General features: G+C 44.8%; 1 protein-coding gene across 2 annotated transcripts in view; it reads right to left on the reverse strand.

Moving 5' to 3' along the window:
* Positions 1-8,239: 8,239 nt before the first annotated feature.
* PLAG1 (PLAG1 zinc finger) overlaps positions 8,240-18,826 on the reverse strand; it is a 45,572-nt gene continuing 34,985 nt past the window's right edge. Inside the window, exons 2-4 of one of the 2 annotated variants that reach the window (XM_064170520.1) lie at positions 14,277-14,376; positions 10,318-10,676; positions 8,240-9,661 (exon numbers count right to left, since the gene is read on the reverse strand). In XM_064170520.1, coding sequence (XP_064026590.1) covers positions 8,398-9,661; positions 10,318-10,559 — 1,506 coding nt within the window. In that variant the 5' untranslated portion in view covers positions 10,560-10,676; positions 14,277-14,376 and the 3' untranslated portion in view covers positions 8,240-8,397. The remainder of the gene's footprint in view (positions 9,662-10,317; positions 10,677-14,276; positions 14,377-18,826) is intronic. The other variant, XM_064170521.1, reaches the window with a different exon arrangement.

The raw sequence follows: 18,826 nt of genomic DNA on the forward strand, positions 1-18,826 counted from the left end.
GAACAGGCTGCCCGGGGCGGGGGGGGAGTCATGGAGTCTCCCTCTCTGGAGATATTCAAAACCCTCCTGGATGTGTTCCTGTGTGATCTGGTAAAGGAGATCCTGCTCTGTCAGGGGGGCTGGACTGGATGAGCTTTGGAGGTCCCTTCCAGCCCCTGACATTCCGTGATGCTACCTGCAAGGCAGCCCACATCTGTGCCTAGCAGGTGCCATGCTCTGTGGTTTGTCCTGCCAGGACCTGTGTTAACCTAAGGTGATGCAGAAGCACTCACTCAGGTCTCCCAAACCAGCATTCCCTCTCTGGACACCCCAAACTCACCTTCCAGCGCCTGACAGCGTTTCGAGGCGCAATCTGCCGGCTAACTCAAGTTGCTTCCTTCACTTGGGCTCTGCCTTTTCACAGCCACAGGTGCGCTCCTTGGTGACACCACCAAGCACAGCCACTTTTGGCAGGCTGTGTGAAAAAGCTGACATTTCCCCCTTTCACCAAGGAGCAAAGTTCCACCTTGGCCAGCTCTGAGCAGCTCCAGCCAGCAGGGCTGGGTGCATCCTGCAGCCACTTGCAGTAGCCAACCCCCGACCCCGCGGCTCGAAGCGTATCTATTGAAATGCCAGGCACCCATTATTCATTAACTAAAACCATTCTGTACTTTTATTGATATATTTTGTGGAGTTCACATAGGTTTGGTTTTTTTTTTTTTTGTTTGATTTTTTTTATTTGTTTGTACAGCAAACATAACACTGTAGGCCACAAGAAGCTGCAGCACTATTGTTCAATAGCAGCAAGGTATATTTTATCATCAGGGTATGTGGACAATAAATAGTCTGTTTCTTTGGATGTGAATGTTTCAAATGTTAAGTTCTCTGCTGCAGCTTCATAATGTGATTGCTATTTTACAGAGCTTATACACAAAAATATATATGCCATCTTTTTTTGTCTATATTTTATACAAATACAACAGTAGTTTGTGAATACATTTTAAAGTACATATACATGATAAGCAACTCAAAAAAATTTTCCCATATCACAGGATAGCAAATTTTAAATGCAAGAAACATATACAAATTCAGTCTGGAATGCAGGGTTTTTGTGTTCTGGTTTGGTTTTTGTTTTTTAATGCTTGTTTTTCTCTATTTCTTTTGACTCAAAACTTTTCTCTTTAACAACCTTTCTCGCATACAAGTCCAAACAATTGATTTCCCACCCCCCCCACCCCCTCCGCTTCCACTAGCTAAAAAATAGAATTTCAGCAATCCAAGTCAGGTTTGGGTGTGGCATCATCCCCCACTATTATTCTCCTTTGTTTGTGTGTAAATTCAAAGGCTTTTTAGTAGCATACAGCATGTTCTTCACTCCACACCCTCTCAAAAGCCCACCTTTCCAATGGAACCAGCAGTCGCCTGTGTGCTGTGAACAAGAGCTGGGCTTGCCAAAGAGTTCCCATTTGCATGTCCAAAATAGTTTGCCTTTTTCTTTTTGCAAGTGCATGTGAATACATCGTGGTGTTGCACAAAGTTCATGAATGACAAATGAAGTCACAGTATAAAAATATATCATACAACTATAGGTCTGGTATAGTCCTTTTTTTTTTTTTTCCTCCTTTTTCTTTTTTTATTTTCCTCTTTTTTTTTTCTTTTTTTCCTTTTATTATTTTTTTTCCCCCGTTTTGTTTATTTGTTTCTATGGGTAAAAAATACATCTGAACGAGACAGGGAGGTTTTGTAGCACCATGAGAGGAGTTGTATCCCAAGTTACATTAGCAGCATGATCCAATATAACAATATTGCAGGAGTGTTTCTGAGGAGATAAACATTCACTCTAGTTCAACTGTACCACTGAAGCTTATACTGAAAAAAAGTGTTTACATATGATTAGCAAGAGTTCTGTGTCACTTCCAGGGCTAGATAACTGTTATCAAAAGACACTGCCTTCCAACAAAAGTAAGACACCCTTATTGCATGAAAGCTTTGGGACTATCCCAACGTGTTTTCAACTACTTGGAGGCTGAGCGTGATGCTAGGAGGGGCTGCGGTTTTTATCTGTACACTGATGCAGGATGGGCAGCTAAGCCTATATGGTTTACTACATAGCAGATAAGTATGTTTATTTCAGAGGCTTATCTATAGCCTGAGAAGAATACAGGGTGAGCTGCTAAACCAGTGTATGAGACAGACATAATGAAGGATGCAATCCTGCTCCCCTCCACCTTGACTGGTGCAGGAATCAGGCCTTAAGTTAACTTCAGACAGCAGCATAGCGATGGTAGGATACGATCAGAAACCAAACCGGTATCAAATACTGCCTCTTAAAAAGCTTGTTGGTTTTTTGCCATAGTTTACCATCCAGAACTCCAGAGGACACAGTCTGCAACTGGTGAGGACAAACTCCTAATTGTCTGGGTTAGATTTTGTTTGTTGTTGCCTGGTATTCATGATGGCAGTAGAAGACAGTGTAGTTTGAAACATGTAAACCTAAGTAACAACCATTGTAAAACCCTTAAGAAAGACACACTGGTTCTGTGCAATAGAGCAAAATTGATAAGAACAAAACAAAACAAAACACCAACAAACCCAAAACACTGTAAAAATGTACCTGTTCAAAATGGCAATGGCTACCATTCTGGTTTGATATTTGTACACAAAGCATTCTACCAAAGGTCTACCTATACGTAATCTAATGGCACTTGAAACAGATCAGGAGAAAAGTTGGGTCTTTTATTTCTTATAATTAAACAAACAAACAAAAAAAAGGCAAAACCTGTTAAGAATTTTTTTCTTAAAAGGTTTAGTTTGGTTTTTTTTTTTAAACTTCTTTTTTTTTTCCTTTTTTTTTTCTTCTTTTCTGCTGTTTTTTGATTTTTTTTTTTCAAAGTGCTATATCTTGTTAATATGTGTAACAATAGAGGTTGACCAAGCTTCTTTTTTTTTTTCCTTTTCAAAAATATTGGCTATAATACAAGTTTAGCTCACTAGGCAAAAGGATCCTGAAAATATGTACTCTTAACATTCATTATTAGCTTCATAAAGCAATCAGCTCTGGCTCATGGTTCAGTCAGTATGTGGTTTTTAAAAACCTCTACTGCCAAATGAACGACGATTAAAACAAAACCAAAACAAAAATCAGTCACTCTAACCCCACAATTTCCTACTCAAATAAAGCACAAGCAAAAAGTACACAAAAAGATGCATGTTAAAACAAACAAACAAACCCCAAACCAACAGAAAAGCAAACAAAAGAAAAACCCCAAACCAAAACAAACGACAACAACAACAAAACCCCACCCGAACCCTTACTAGAAGTTTAGAAGATGCACCAAAAAAATCTTACTGGAAGTTTAGAAGTTGCACAAAAAAACCTTACTGGAAGTTGATGCACAAAAAAAAAACCTTAATAGAAGTTTAGAAGATGCACAAAAAAACATTACTAGAAGTTGATGCACAAAAAAAAACTCAATAGAAGATGCACAAAAAAAACCTCAATAAAAGATGCACAAAAAAGCCTTACTAGAGGTTTAGAAGATGCACCAAAAGAACCTTAGTAGAGGTTTAGAAGATGCACCAAAAGAACCTTACTAGAGATTTAGAAGTTGCACTTAAAAAAACTTACTAGAGGTTTAGAAGATGCACCAAAAAAACCTTACTAGAGGTTGAGAAGTTGCAACTAAAAAACCTTATTAGAGGTTTAGAAGTTGCACAAAAAAAACCTTAATAGAAGTTGATGCACTAAAAAAACCTTACTAGAAGTTTAGAAGTTGCAACTAAAAAACCTTACTAGAGGTTTAGAAGATGCACCCAAAAAACCTTACTAGAGGTTTAGAAGTTGCAACTAAAAAACCTTACTAGAGGTTCAGAAGTTGCACCAAAAGGACCTTAGTAGAGGTTTAGAAGATGCAACTAAAAAACCTTACTAGAGGTTTGGAAGATGCACTGAAGAACCTTAATAGAAGTTGATGCACTACAAAAATCTTACTAGAGGTTTAGAAGATGCAAGTAAAAAACCTTACTAGAGGTTTAGAAGTTGCACTAAAAAAACCTTACTAGAGGTTTAGAAGATGCAACTAAAAAACCTTAGTAGAGGTTTAGAAGATGCACCAAAAGGACCTTAGTAGAGGTTTAGAAGATGCAACTAAAAAACCTTACTAGAGGTTTAGAAGATGCACTAAAGAACCTTAATAGAAGTTGATGCACTAAAAAACCTTACTAGAAGTTTAGAAGTTGCACAAAGAGTGGTGCACAATCAGCCAGCCCTCCCCCTCCCCCCCACACCCTCCCAAAAGAACCTGCCTGAAACGGGGAAAAAAGGGTCTCAAAACGGAGAGCGTAGTAGTGGCCAATGCTGCCTCTGCCTAAGTGATGTGGAAAGCACTCTGTGGTGGGCCTATTGCTTATTGTCAAGTCTGCTTCCACCTTACCCTACATCCCAGTTTGGTGGCAAACCCACTGAAACCCTGACTGAATGAGGTTCAATATCTTGTCTGAGGTCCCTGTTTCTCAAGTGAAATGTCCGTCTGACTCCAAGTGAAATGTCAATCCCCTTTGGGAAGCTAAGGCACGAACAAAGGAGTAAGGATTCTGGCTACGCACTCAGGAAGGGGTCTTGGCAAAGCCTCCTCTTGGGTTCTGTGTTTTTAATGAAGTCTAATTGGCAACTGAGACTGATCAACGGCTGCGGCAGGCTGGAGATGTGTGTGCCAGAGGCTGCCCGGCCATGCTGCTGGGCTGGCGGCAGGGTGCTGAGCACTCACAACTCGCCTTCGCCGCAGGGGCACGACTGGGCTTGGACTCCATGAACAGGCTGCCCAGGGAGGTTGTGGATGCTCCCTCCAAGGCCAGGCTGGATGAGGCCTTGAGCGACCTGCTCTAGTGGGAGGTGTCCCTGCCTATGGCGGGGGTTGGAAGTGGCTGAGCTTTGAGGTCCCTTCCGACCCAAACCATTCTATGATTTTATGATCTCTGGAGGTCTTTTCCAGCCCCTATGACTCTGTGACTCCAGGCAGGACATAACCCACTGGAGGAATTAAGCCCATTTCTCTTCAGCTCAGACTGGTTGAAAGGACTGGGAATAAACCCAAGTTCTTCCTAGCTGCATTAACGATTGTTGCTTTGAACTAGAGTTACATTTGGTTGCATTTACCTTGTGCTCTGTTCATCTGTTGTGTTTCTTTCCTTTAGAAAGGTGAAGAGAAAGAAAAAAAAATAACAGGGGGGAGGGGGAAGGGAAAAAAAAAAGGAGAGGAAAAAAAAGCAATATTGAACAAATCATTCAACTAAAGATGTGAGCAAGCAAGCAATCTGTTTCACAGAAACCAGAGGAAGCAGTCATGAAGCAGAGCTAAAAGCCCTCTTTGAGACAACGTGCTCCTGAACTCAAAACCTAGGAGGAGTTTTGCAGAATTTCCAAGCCCACAAAAGGTATTCTCCTTGTTTTTGTTTTTTTTTTTTTAATGCCTTTGGAACACACAAAACACCTTTATAAAAAGCTGTTATCTTTCAGTAATAAAATTTAAATAAACATCATGTACAAAAGAGTAAAACTACACCTGCATATTGCTCCTAGAATGAAAAATTCAAACCAAACGACCCAAAACAATCCCCCCACCCCCTCCAAAAGAAAAAAAAAAGTAGGAGCTACTGATAAAACATCTGGAGCAGGAGCTCCTTTAAATGGGAGCAACTTTTGTTTCTGTGAAGTGGAGTTAGTTTAACCACTTAAAACCTTGGATGGAGCCTGATTGTTGTCTGATACTAACACACCTGATCGCTGTTTATTTAATTCCTTGTACGAAAATGACAAGGAAAAGAAGGTTACTGCTGAAAGGACAGCAAATCTACTTTGCTTCCATGCATCACAGGGGTAAGGGTGTGGGGGGAGTTATATATATATCTATTTTTTTTTTTCCTCTTTTGGTTATTAAGGGGTTGGGGAATAGTAATATATTGCATTAGGTAAAAGTGGTGTAAGCAATATGCTTTTACTTCACTCCTAAGAGTCCTGTCTTTAAATCTTGGCGACGGGCAAAAAGTCCCCTAACCAAGTACCCAGGTGTAGAAAGTGTGATCAACATCTAAACTGTTGCTTAGGAGGACATAACACACCGTGTAACACAACTGAAAAGAGCATGCCAATAAAAAGAAAAAACAACCAACCCAAAACCACCAAAAAAAACCCCCAAAACCTACCAAAAAACCCCAAAACCTACCAAAAAAACCCCACCCAAACCCCCCAAAATATCCCATAAAAGAAAAATAACAAACCCTAAACCCAACCCCCAAAAAAGCTGATACTTGCAAATTTACATTCACTCTCTGACTGCACACTAGGTTGGAACTGAAAATAGATACACACTTTCTGGCTGGACTTAATCCACCCTTTGGTGGTGGTGGCTGGGTGAAGACTGATGCCTACAAATGCTGAGTACGCTACCGGGAGGAGATTCCTATGCAGTTCTCTTTCTAGGCTACTAAAAAGATATAGACCAACCAACCAAAACCAAACCAAACCAACAACAACAACAAAAAAATCAACCCAACCAAAGAGTGAGTTAAGAAGTAAACAACTACACAAAACCCCCAAACAGCTGTGACAAAAATCTTCTGCATTACTACATCGCAACACTTTGCTGTTTCAAGGTTCGCTTTGCCTCTTCTCCCCCTAGCAGAGCACAAACAAACAACAGCACAGTTCCAAATTCAACTTGAAACCTTTTAGGCAAGCAGAGATTCTCTGTTAAAATTCTTTTCAGCCACTGGTTTTGAAAGAACTCAACTAAATTTATTATTGAAAACTCTGTGGAGTAGGCCACACAAAACAAACCCAACCCCCCCCCCCCCCAAAAAAAAAATGGAATTAAGCCAGAAAGTGGCAACATTCTTAACACCTTTTTGTACTGACTTCAATACAAGTCAAAATGCTCTATGTACATGTGTATATATATTTTATATATATATATATATATGGGTTTCTATATATACACACACAGAGGGTTCAGAAAAAAATCTGAATTGTACATTTTATTTATAAAATTTCAATTTGTCATCACAGAATAGATCAGACCTGCCACCAGCTGGGAAAAGCATTTGGTTGGAAATGGACTAAAGAATCTTTTCACCATTCCTTCCCCCCCCCGAGGAAGCTTTAATTTGATCTAGTCCCTGCTCATTGTGTGGGTGTTGGACTAGATCGTGGAATCACAGAATGGATTAGGTTGGAAGGGACCTCAAAGCTCAGCCAGTTCCCTGCCATAGGCAGGGACACCTCCCACTAGAACAGGCTGCTCAAGGCCTCATCCAACCTGGTCTTGAACACCTCCAGGGAGGTCGGGGAGCACAGAATCACCCAATGTAATCTTTGCTCACACTGGGTGATTCTGTGCTCCACAACCTCTCTGGGCAACCTGTGCCAGTGGCTCACCACCCTCACTGCAAAGAACTTCCTAACATCCAGTTGCAATCTCCCCTCTGCCAGTTTAAACCCATTCCTCCTCATCCTGTCATTACAAGACCTTGCCAATAGCAAACAGATGACCATGAAAGCACTATGGTCTAGTGACGAAGGATGCTGGGATGAAGGTTGGACCTGGTGGTCCTTTCCAACCATAGCAATTCATAGTGATTAGATGTTGTGCTAAGGGATTTGGTTTAGTCAAGGACTTGTCAGTGTGAAATTCATGATTGGATTTGATGAGCTTGAAGGTCTTTTCCAATCTAAGACCTTCTGTGATTCTGTGAAAGGTCCTTTCCAACCTAAGGCATTCTGTGATTCAATGATTTGTGCTACTGGATTCTTTGCAAAGAGTAAGACGTTTCCACATCCAAACTGGATGCGGCTCTGGGCAAGCTGATGTAGTGGCAAGTGTCCCTGCCCGTGGCAGGGAGGGGGTTGGAACTGGATGACCCTCGAGGTCCTTTCCAACTCTGACAATTCTGTGATATGGGTGGGAGGTGCAAATGGCAACTCCACCACTGAGACACCACCCAAAGAGAAAAGCTGGTGTGGGTGAAAAGGTTTTTAAAACAAAAGAGCTCAGTGTTGAGAGTTCTGCTGGGGATTAACTTTCTACTGAAGATTCCAAATGTGTCACTTGGCAGTGAAAGGAAATGAAAACCATACAACGAGACTTTAAAAAACAACCCCCCCCCCCAAAAACAACAGCAACTCCCCCCCCCCAAAAAAAAAAAACCAAAACCAAACAAACAACAAAGTAAACACAGCTGAGAATAAAAACACTTTCAAAACATCTGTTTTTAAAAAGTTAATTTAGATTTCTTACTGGCTTCATGAGATTGGTACTGTACAAAAGCAGAGAAAGTGATAATGTCTTCTTGTAGGCACTAAGTTAAAAATGGTCACCTAAGGCATTTCTACAGATAGACAGCAACAAGCCAGCTTTGTACATCCTACTGGAAAGCTTGATGAAATCGTGGGAGGGTGGTGGTTGTGCTTAGACTGCTCGTGAAAGCCGCCGACAACGAGTGCAGAGACCCAAGCCCTATACTATTGCTAGGATCCTGCGGATCCTGGGTTTGCGGTGGAAGCTGAGCCATAGAAGAGTGTGCCTCCTCCTGCGTGTAGCTCATGCCGAGGTTCCCCACCGACACGGAAGGGTTGTAGGGAGGGCCGTTGACAGGGATGAAGTTGAACAGCTGCGAGAAGTCCAACGATGGGGTGTTTAGAGGTTCGCTGATGGGAACGGAGCCCTTGGAAAGGGAAACCTCCCCGGACCCGTCATCTAGCGGCCCGACTTGCGGGTCCAGACCTAGCTTTGATGAAGAGGCTTGCGAATCCTGGGAGGAAGAAGGCATACCACTTTGCAACTCCATTAAGTAACTTTCGATTTCCCCTTTCAATGGCTGTTCTTTTTCAGGCATAGAAATTGCGTATGAGGTAGTACCGAGCGGGTATTTCAACGAGAGCTGGTGAGAAGGGTGGACAGACTCCATGTCTATGGGACAAGGCATGCCCAACGGCAGCGATGTGGCAACCATTTGGTGTGCAGACGCAGAACTCTGCATGGACTGAATCTGAGTGTTGTAGAGATTTAATTGCAAAGTGTTTGTAAATGGCTTTGATGTCAGTTCACTGGAAGGTAAAGACATCACTGGAAGCAGCTCATCCTTAATAGGCACAGAAACGTTGCAGGTAAAGGGATCTAGAAGGTCCATTGGCTCCGTTTTGACCTTCAAAAGTTCTTGGTTGTGACTCTTCTTCATGTGGCGCGTGAGGTGATCCTTCCGCCCGAATCTCTGTGCACAGTACTGACAGAGGAAGTCCTTTCTTCCAGTGTGCACTACCATGTGTCTGCGGACATCCTTGCGGGTGTAGAACCGACGGTCACAGTGTTCACACTGGTGCTTTTTCTCCTTCACCCCACCCGACGACTTGCCCGCGTGGGTCTTGAGGTGCTCCAGCAGCACGCCCGTGCTCTCGAAAGTCTGCAAACATACCTTACAGGTGAGGTCGCCGCTGGTCGCCGCGTGCAAGGCCAGGTGGCGTTTGAACCCCAGCTTGGTGTTGTAGTTCTTTCCACATTCTTCACACTTAAAGGCCTCTTTGTTGGGATTGTGTGTATGGAGGTGATTCTTTAGGTGGTCTTTGCGGTGAAACATTTTCTCACAATAATTACACTTGTGGGTTTTCTCAGGAGAGTGAGTAGCCATATGCCTTTAAACACAGATATATTCTGTAAGTAATTATTTGGATCAAAAAACACCCGTGCTCATTTTCTCTTTGCTTTTAATGGCAGCTAAAGGCTACGCTACTAAGGGCTGCTTTGCAAGGCAACCTTCGTTTCGTTTTTAACTGAAAGCACAGCACTACAAAGGACAGTTTGACATATTTAAGCATAGCCAACCGCAAGCCATTTCTCTTAACTCCACACTTTAGCTTTGGTGGGTTTTAGCTACTGTAACAGGGGTAATAGGGGCAAGTATGAAAGTACTCGTGTAAAAGTCCATAGCCAAGAAAAATTTTCAGTCCATACTTTTTTTTCTCCCTTTCTTTCTCTCTCTCTCTCTCTCTCGTGACAATTCCTTACACAAACGAAAATTCTACGCTCATTAAAAGTAAGAAACGAAACAAAACAAACGAACAAAAGCAGAAAACAAAAGCAGAAAACAAATCAAGAAAGGAAATCAAAAGACATTAGCTTGCAAACTTAGGTAATTTAGGATGCTAGAAACAATCCCACGGCTACTTTTAAATTAACACATCCTCTCTGCAATCGGCTGAAGGCGTACACAAATATATACTTTTACACGGCTTAACACGGCCAACATAAAATAGAGAATAGAATCTGAAAGATAAATAGAGTTTAATACCTTAGTAATTTGTACTTAGAAACAAAGGCCTTGGTGCAGTCTTGTTGTGTGCACTTGTAGGGCCTCTCTCCTGTGTGAGAGTATGAGTGAACCTTTAATTTCTCAACACTGTTAAAGGCCTTGTCACACAGTTGGCAAGGAAAGTTTTTTCTTGGTTTGGTTTCACCACGCTTACGTTTCCCTGAAGGGACTTTCTGGGTATCTCTTACTTCTGACAAATCACCAGGAATGACAGTGGCCATCGCAGCCTAAACCAGGCCTTCTTGTTGGACACTTGGGAATTGCCCAACTCCACTAAATGATTTAGCTTTAGATGGCTTCTCAAGTTTCATGTGGTCGTAAAAGAAAGCAAAAGGGGACTGGAAAAAAAAAATAAGAAACAACTAGTTTGTAACTAAACTCAGGATTTGATGTTTACTTGCTATGTGATGCTTCTGAATAAAACTTCAAAATAAAATTAGCTTCAGCTGGTCTAACGTAATACCTGCAGGTTGCTTTTACACCCTTTGCTGCAACTCTTTACAACGCATTGCTCAGGATGAACAGATCCACATATGCCCCTCAAATCGCACCTCGCAGCCTTCCCCTCAAGCACTGATGGAGAGCAGTTTCTCTCGGGTTAACTAGGGGAGGCATCAGGCAAAGGAGCAGACCTACCCAGACAGCTTTGGCAGCTTCGGATTTCAAAGGGACTACATCCCCACCCGCGGAGTTTGCACAGACACGCACGCACACACACGGTTAGCAAGTGAAAACCTGGAAGCCTCCACATGTCTGAAACCCTGCGTGAGAAGTGGCAGTACCCATGCTGGCAGTTCTGGGGGAGGGCAAAGCTCCTGTTCCTGTGGCTCCTGCACATCTACTCTAATGCACACAACGATTGCCAGTGCCAGGTGAAATCCTGATGTGAGCTTACCCTCTGCTAACCCTCCGCTCGATGTGCTGATGACAGAACCCCCCAGACTGGGGGTATATTAAATAGATCAGGGTTTCACTGAGACCCCCATCCTCTTGATGCTATCCTGCAAGAGGTAGGGGCTGTCAGCATTCAGATGTTGGGTAGGTCAGGATAAAGGCTCTTAGCCCTGCTGGGGCATTGCAACCTGTCAGCTAAGTGAGAGGCTTTCAGCTGAAGGAGCTGCCTGATGCTCGTGTCTGACTTGTGATGGAACAGCTTTAGATTCATCACCTGGTAACATCTAGCAGCAACTGGGCACCTGCCATTACAGGGCACTCAACAGCCCTCCTCTGTCAGGGGTAGCTGAAAGCTTTTTCCCATCAGCAGAGCACAGTTGCTACTGGAGATACCCAAACCCAATGCTACCTGTTGCAGGAAGAGAGGTCTGAGGCAGCAGGGGCAAGAAGGAGGAGGGCAGGAGGTCGGTACTCAACACAAGCATTTGGCAGGGCCAGAAAGCCCCAAAATTTGGCCTCAAAAGTGGCACACCAACCCCTTATCCTGCTGTCACAGCTCACAGCTGCTGTCCACTGCAGCCTCTGGTGGGGCAGCCACTCAAGAGGTGGCTGGGCTTGGCCAGCACTGAGGTCGGGGTCAGCGGCTGGCAGCCGCCACAGCCCCCAGCAGCAGGGCAGGGGAAGGCAGCAGCTGCTGGGACAGGTGGAGTTGGGTGGCTGGGAGCAGGGCAGGCAGCACCAGGCTGCAGCTGCTTCCCACTCTAACACGACTCCCTTGACAATCCAAAGGGACTCATCCCTGCTGGCAGTGTGGGGAGGCTGAGTGGCTCCTGGGCTCAGCTCTCCTCTCTGGAGGCTCAGCAGAGATGGAAGGAGCCAAACACTCACTCCCGAGGGGAGAGCAGCGCCCAGGCGCAATGGGTCCTTGCGAGAGCCCCAGCGCAGCCCTGGAAGGCAGAGAGAAGGAAGGAAGGAAGGTCTGTGTTCTGCTCAGTGCAAGGCAGGAGGGGCAGGGCAAGGTGAGTGGGATGCACCTCTGTAATGTCTCTGTTTTATGACCTCTTCGGCCTGAGATCTCCATTCAAAACGTGTACACAGAGTACGTCTTTGGCTATGCCTCTTCCTCCCTCCTCCCCGGAGCTTCTCCCTTGTCTTTACAAGAGGAGAGAAGCAGTGGCACACCAAGACAGAAATCTGCTGCCTTTCAGCCCTGAACTCCCTGAGTGGCAGGTTACACTGGGCTAGGAGTTTTGCAAAGCCACCTCTACTCCCCCAGGTTTTCTGTGGAACCTCTCTAAAGATAGCCAGTGACAGGAAAAGTGCTTCTTTAAGGGCTTAGGATTTCAGATTTGTCCTGGGCTCATTCCCACTCACAGGACAAAGCCTGGAGGCATCAGTTCCATGAGTGGGAACAACACACAGGTCTTCAGAGTATCAGCTTAACTTTATTTTGTGTCTCCTAAATCAACTATCTGGTTCATAAGTGAAAAATTGGGAGAGTTGTTAGGAGACTTGGGAGCAGTAGTTTTCCACAACAGAAGTAAATGAAGACCAGTTCCAATGACTTCAATGAAGCCACCAATGTGACCAAAAGCAGGGTCTGATTCACATCAGAGTTGTGCTCTATTTGTGGATTTCAAGATCTCTTTCAAACATACACCTTCATCAGAATCTGGTAATAAACCTAACTTTGCTTTCTTCTAAAGGAGCACACTCTGCATATTGGCCTGAATAAAGAATGAAATCCTGGGTTAGCCTAAGCTCTCCTGACAAATGAAGTTCAGAGGGAGAAACATAAAGTCCAACCTCAGATAGGCACCTGTGTGAGACCCTCCACACACAGCCAGCAGCTGTGGCCCTCGCTGCAGTCTCAATGGGGTAAAGCGGGGCCAAGGCCCCTCTGCCCTCCCTGCCAAATCCATGCCTAGTCCCAAACAGGGCAGTGCTAGCAGCAAAGAGCAGAGGAGCTACCTGCCTCGACAGCCTGCTGCAAGGGTTAGAGTGTGGTTAGTGTGATCATGCTGGGGCAGAGCTCAGCAGCAAGCAGCCTCTGTGCCCACCTGGTGGCAAGGGAAGCAGGCACTGCTGGCAGGACACAGAGAGGGACAACAGGCAGGACTAGGATGGGGCTGCAGAGCCAGGAAGGCGCAGGAAGCACTGCAAAGCCATTAGGAATAGCTAAGGGCACAGGGATAGGGACAAGCTGGCAATGCTGGGAGCAGGGTGGGGGTACAGGACATGCACCAAGCCGGGGAGATGCAACACGTCAGGCCATGCAGAAGGGCGATAGGCAGGGTCTGACGGGAAGTCCAAAGCAGTGCTTGTGGAACAGCATACAAGGCTTAGCTGTTAAATCCACAACTCTGACACCTTCTCACTCCTTTACTCAGTGCAAAGATCACACCTCAGGCTGGAGGCCATCCTATACACAGGCCAACAGAACATTACTGCCATCCCCACACTCCAGCTAGCCTAGCTGCTCTATACCAGAAGTAACTCCGAACATTCACACAGATGAAGAATCCAGGTTTTGTTTCTCCCTGATCAAAACTAATTAAGCTGATTTTGAACTCTCTGTAGGTGTCCTTCAAATTGCATCACTAGAATAAATACTGTGTGGATCCAATCTTTGGCAATGACAGCATTTTACAGAGAACCAAGTATGCACTATTATTACCTCGGTACCATTTCTAACAGATGAGGCAATTAAGAACTTTAGTATTGATCTCTTTTTTTTCCCCCCTTGTGGATATATAGACTGAGCAATGGAGATTAAACTTTAAAAACCACTGATCCTCAAATATTACACTTTCCAAAGACCAGCTGAAAGAATTTTTATGAGTAATATTGCCTGTTTGTGTCTCAACACATTTATCACTTAAAATCCTCACTCTTACTGGTGCTTTCACAACTGCAGGGTGAATGATTATATGCAGTATTGAATATAACAGACACATCACACAATAAAAACTCGTTTATACTACTACTTTTAAAGCAGCATATACTTAAGAGAAGGATTAAAGCAGCCTCTGTTCAATGCACACCTGATGTTTGCCCACTAAAGTCCTCAGATTTTGGTCTTAACCAGTTCCGCTGACTCTTCTTGGAGGAAACCAGAATCCAGTACTTCCCATTTTTACTGGTCTGAAAAACAAAAGGAAGAATGGACTAGACTCCAGCAAAACCAGGACACTCAGAGAGGCTGGGATGAGGCAAAACTTGGGGGGGGGGGTTGGAAAGAAATTGGAAAGGAAAAGTTAAAAGGGAGAGACCCAACCCATGCACAGAACATTCTGGACTGTTAACGACACACTGGAGGAAATCAATCGTTCTTGCATTGCCAGCAGCGCAGTGGTGCACTTCAACTGGTAGGATACTTACACATCATTTCAACTAACACTATGCTGGACGGTGACAAAGAGATAAAATGAGATGAAAAAGCAAAGGAGTTTTCAAAATGAAACAAACAAAAATGCACAGACCACAAATCATTTAGGAATAGCAGCAAAAGGTGTGAAACGCTGGGTTCGGACTTGAGTTTCTTACTCAGAAAGGACTGAGTAAGAGAAGATTTCTGGATTAAGCCCAACTTTACTAGAACCTAATGCCTTCATTCTGCTTAATTATACAGGAAATAGCAGCTTAAAAGGTGACCTGCAAAGGAAAATAAAATTAATTACAAGGAAAAAAAAATTAATAAAGCCTCTTAATGATGTGCATGCTACAGGTAAATCCCAATAGAGGGCAAGTCTTGGTGTGCCTGAGCAAATCCAGAGGGCCTTGCTGGAATTTCCCTTTTATCTCCCTTCTCCTTGCCACCATCCTTCTGTAAATTTGCAGCACGTCTTCCTTTTCTTGCTAGAAGGCCTCCTGGATGACACAGGCATAGTGCCTCGGTGTAATGGGGAGATTTATCCCCTCCAACTCTTCCAGATCTGTAAGGGTGAACATACCCCACATGGCACCACAGGCTGAAGGCATTTGGCAGGAGCTCTGGAGTAACGTAACACACACACACACACACACACTGCTTTCCCTTCCCACTTCCCAGTCACTCCAGTAAATTATTCTTCCTTTTGGTACCACGTTCAGCCCCAGTCTCCTCTGCTGGTAAGCAAGAACGTCAGCAAACCTGTGTCCTTGAACACCTAGCAAAGGCAAAAGTGCTTCAGAGAAACCAGCTCCACTTCTGACAGCTGAGCAGCATTTATCTGAGGCTTTGCCCACGCAAGCAGGAGGTACAAACAGCTCCAGTACCCAAGGAAAATGTGAATGCTAACTAATGAGTGAGAGAGGGGACACAACCCTCACCTCTGCTTCTACAAGTTCCCAAATCACCTTGTTTCAGAGAGAAAATGCTGCTGGCTCCTCACCCCCTCTCTCAGCAAGACCCTTATAAATCAGTTGCCATGCAATGCCTCTCTCAACACCTTCCCCTATCACAGCAGGGAAGAGCTTCACTGGCATGGTGTTTCCAGTAATGTGGCTCATGACACTTGGACAGTATTTCAGATAGCCACATAAATGTAGGCCTCCACTACTGATATTTACAGACTATTTCCTGTCCCAAATTCTCTTTCAAACATTCTAACGCCCTCTCAACAGTATTGAACATCTCTTCTGAAATGCTTCTGGTACTCAGTTCCCACCACACATCTGAAGTCATCCCAGCAAAAAGCTGATGCCCTTCAGAGACAGTCCATTAGAGGCATGGCAAGATAACTGTATCAGGGGAAACTGAAGCAAGATAAACACCAGATGTGGTTAAAATGCTGAAGAGAATGAAGCAGGAAGGTCAGGTACTCTTATTCATCACCTTCTGAACACAACAAAAGCACAAAGCAGTGGCTCCAGATGAGGGCAATGCTACACCTACAATTAGCTGGGATCTCAACCTCTGCAGAGCTGTTATTAAGCAAAGAACTTAAAGTGCACACCAAGGGGCTAAGTTTGTATGAACAACAGCAACATTTGCTACATTTGACAGGATTGAGTGGAAACAGAAAATAAAAAAGAAATCCTTTCCTTTGTGACAATAAATCAGTGTTTGGAGAGAAGATTTTTGTTTTGTTTTTAAATACATGCAAGGCTGTAATTATCCTATATTGAACTTCAGGACTTCTCACAGCAGGCAGCTGAGTTCAGAGGAATCCATCTGTGTGGATTCAAGATCTAGCCTGGAGTACACAGCGTGGCAAGACAGGCTGCAGGAGGACACTTCCAAACCCTCTCACCTGGGGTACACAGCGTGGCAAGACAGGCTGCAGGAGGACACTTCCAAACCCCCTAGCCTGGGGTACACAGCGTGGCAAGACAGGCTGCAGGAGGACACTTCCAAACCCCCTAGCCTGGGGTACACAGTGTGGCAAGACAGGCTGCAGGAGGACACTTCCAAACCCCCTAGCCTGGGGTACACAGCGTGGCAAGACAGGCTGCAGGAGGACACTTCCAAACCCCCTAGCCTGGGGTACACAGCGTGGCAAGACAGGCTGCAGGAGGACACTTCCAAACCCCTTAGCCTGGGGTACACAGTGTGACAAGACAGGCTGCAGGAGGACACTTCCAAACCCCCTAGCCTGGGGTACACAGCGTGGCAAGACAGGCTGCAGGAGGACACTTCCAAACCCCTTAGCCTGGGGTACACAGTGTGACAAGACAGGCTGCAGGAGGACACTACCAAACCCTCTCACCTGGGGTACACAGCGTGGCAAGACAGGCTGCAGGAGGACACTTCCAAACCCCCTAGCCTGGGGTACACAGCGTGGCAAGACAGGCTGCAGGAGGACACTACCAAACCCTCTCACCTGGGGTACACAGCGTGGCAAGACAGGCTGCAGGAGGACACTTCCAAACCCCCTAGCCTGGGGTACACAGCGTGGCAAGACAGGCTGCAGGAGGACACTACCAGACCCAAGCAAGCAGCAGACCTGCCAGTGAAGCTGCTGGGGGGAAATGGAATGATGTGGGCAGAGCAGTGAGAACACCTATCCAACAATCTCAGGTGCAACCAAAGATCGAGTTGGAGATAACACAGAAGACTTCGCCCCTGAGGGAAACAGCCTAACACAAAGCACTGAACCTACAACCAGGCAACCCCTGCGGGCTGCTGCCAGTGACAGCACAGGACCGGTAGCGACTGTGCAGAACAACGATTAGGCTGCAAAGAACATTATGGAGAAGGTAGAGGAATGCAAGAACTGAGATGCTTCAGCAGCACAAAATTTTAACCAAGTCCTTGTTGTTTAGTTTCAGGTTTTGGTTTTGAAGAGAAACTTGCTGAAATGGCACAGATTTGAGCAGAACCCTCCCAGCCCCTCCAAACTAGTGTGAAATATGGGGAGCAGGGGAACAAATGCACTACAAGAACGCTGGGGAGGGACTTTATACAAGAGCTTGTTGTGATAGGATGAGAGGGGGTGGGTTTAAGCTGGAAGAGAGGAGATTTAGACTACAGATTAGGAAGAAATTCTCTACAGTGAGGGTGGTGAGACACTGGCACAGGTTGCCCAGGGAGGTTGTGGATGCTCCCTCCCTGGCCAGGTTGGATGAGGCCTTGAGAATCATAGAATCATAGAATCAACCAGGTTGGAAGAGACCTCCAAGATCATCCAGTCCAACCTATCACCCAGCCCTATCCAATCAACTAGACCATGGCACTAAGTGCCTCATCCAGGCTTTTCTTGAAGACCCCCAGGGACGGTGCCTCCACCACCTCCCTGGGCAGCCCATTCCAATGGGAAATCACTCCCTCTGTGAAGAACTTCTTCCTAATATCCAGCCTAGACCTACCCTGGCACAACTTGAGACTGTATCCCCTTGTTCTATTGCTGGTTACCTGGGAGAAGAGGCCACCCCCACCTGGCTACAATGCCCTTTCAGGTAGTTGTAGACAGTAATAAGATCACCCCTGAGCCTCCTCTTCTCCAGGCTAAACAGAGCAATCTAGGCTAGTGGGAAGTGTCTCTGCCCACACCAGGGGAGGTGGAAGGAGATGATCTTTAAGGTCCCTTCCAACCCAAACCAAGTTATGATTAAACCCCTTTCCTCTAAGCAGTAAACAGATTCTAGTAGGAAACATGTTAAGCTTAAGTAACTTCTATTAATTAATAAAGTACTCAAAGAGAAAAAACCCTGCCATGGGACAGGCACCAGCACACAAAACAGTCACATCTACAGAAAGAGCTGGTTTAGTACAACCTGGTTTATCTCATGATCAGCTTTTGAAAGCTGTGCTATAGTCATAATATCTGGACAAGAAGCTTCTTAATTATTAGAAAGTAGCTCATTCTTAGGACATGCAACACTAGAAAGAGTATTGGACAACCTTTGCAGAATATAGAGGGGGGAATTTATCTTGCCTGCCTCTTCTTTTTTCTCCCTTCTTAAGTCTCTGGAAGAGCAGAACATGAACTTACCAAAGTTTATTTTATCATGCCCTCACAGTCTGTAATTTAAAGAAGGGGGGGGGGGGGGAAACCATCACAATACTCTCCAGCATCTCTTTGTGGGCTTTCCATGTTTCAAATTACTTAGGTCTACTTTAAATCTTGAGAGCTCAGTTTTTGGTTACTGAGTGTTCCAAAGGATTCCTGAT

Source organism: Pogoniulus pusillus, chromosome 34 (genome assembly GCF_015220805.1).
Source record: "Pogoniulus pusillus isolate bPogPus1 chromosome 34, bPogPus1.pri, whole genome shotgun sequence".
Taxonomy (NCBI): Eukaryota; Metazoa; Chordata; class Aves; order Piciformes; family Lybiidae; genus Pogoniulus; species Pogoniulus pusillus.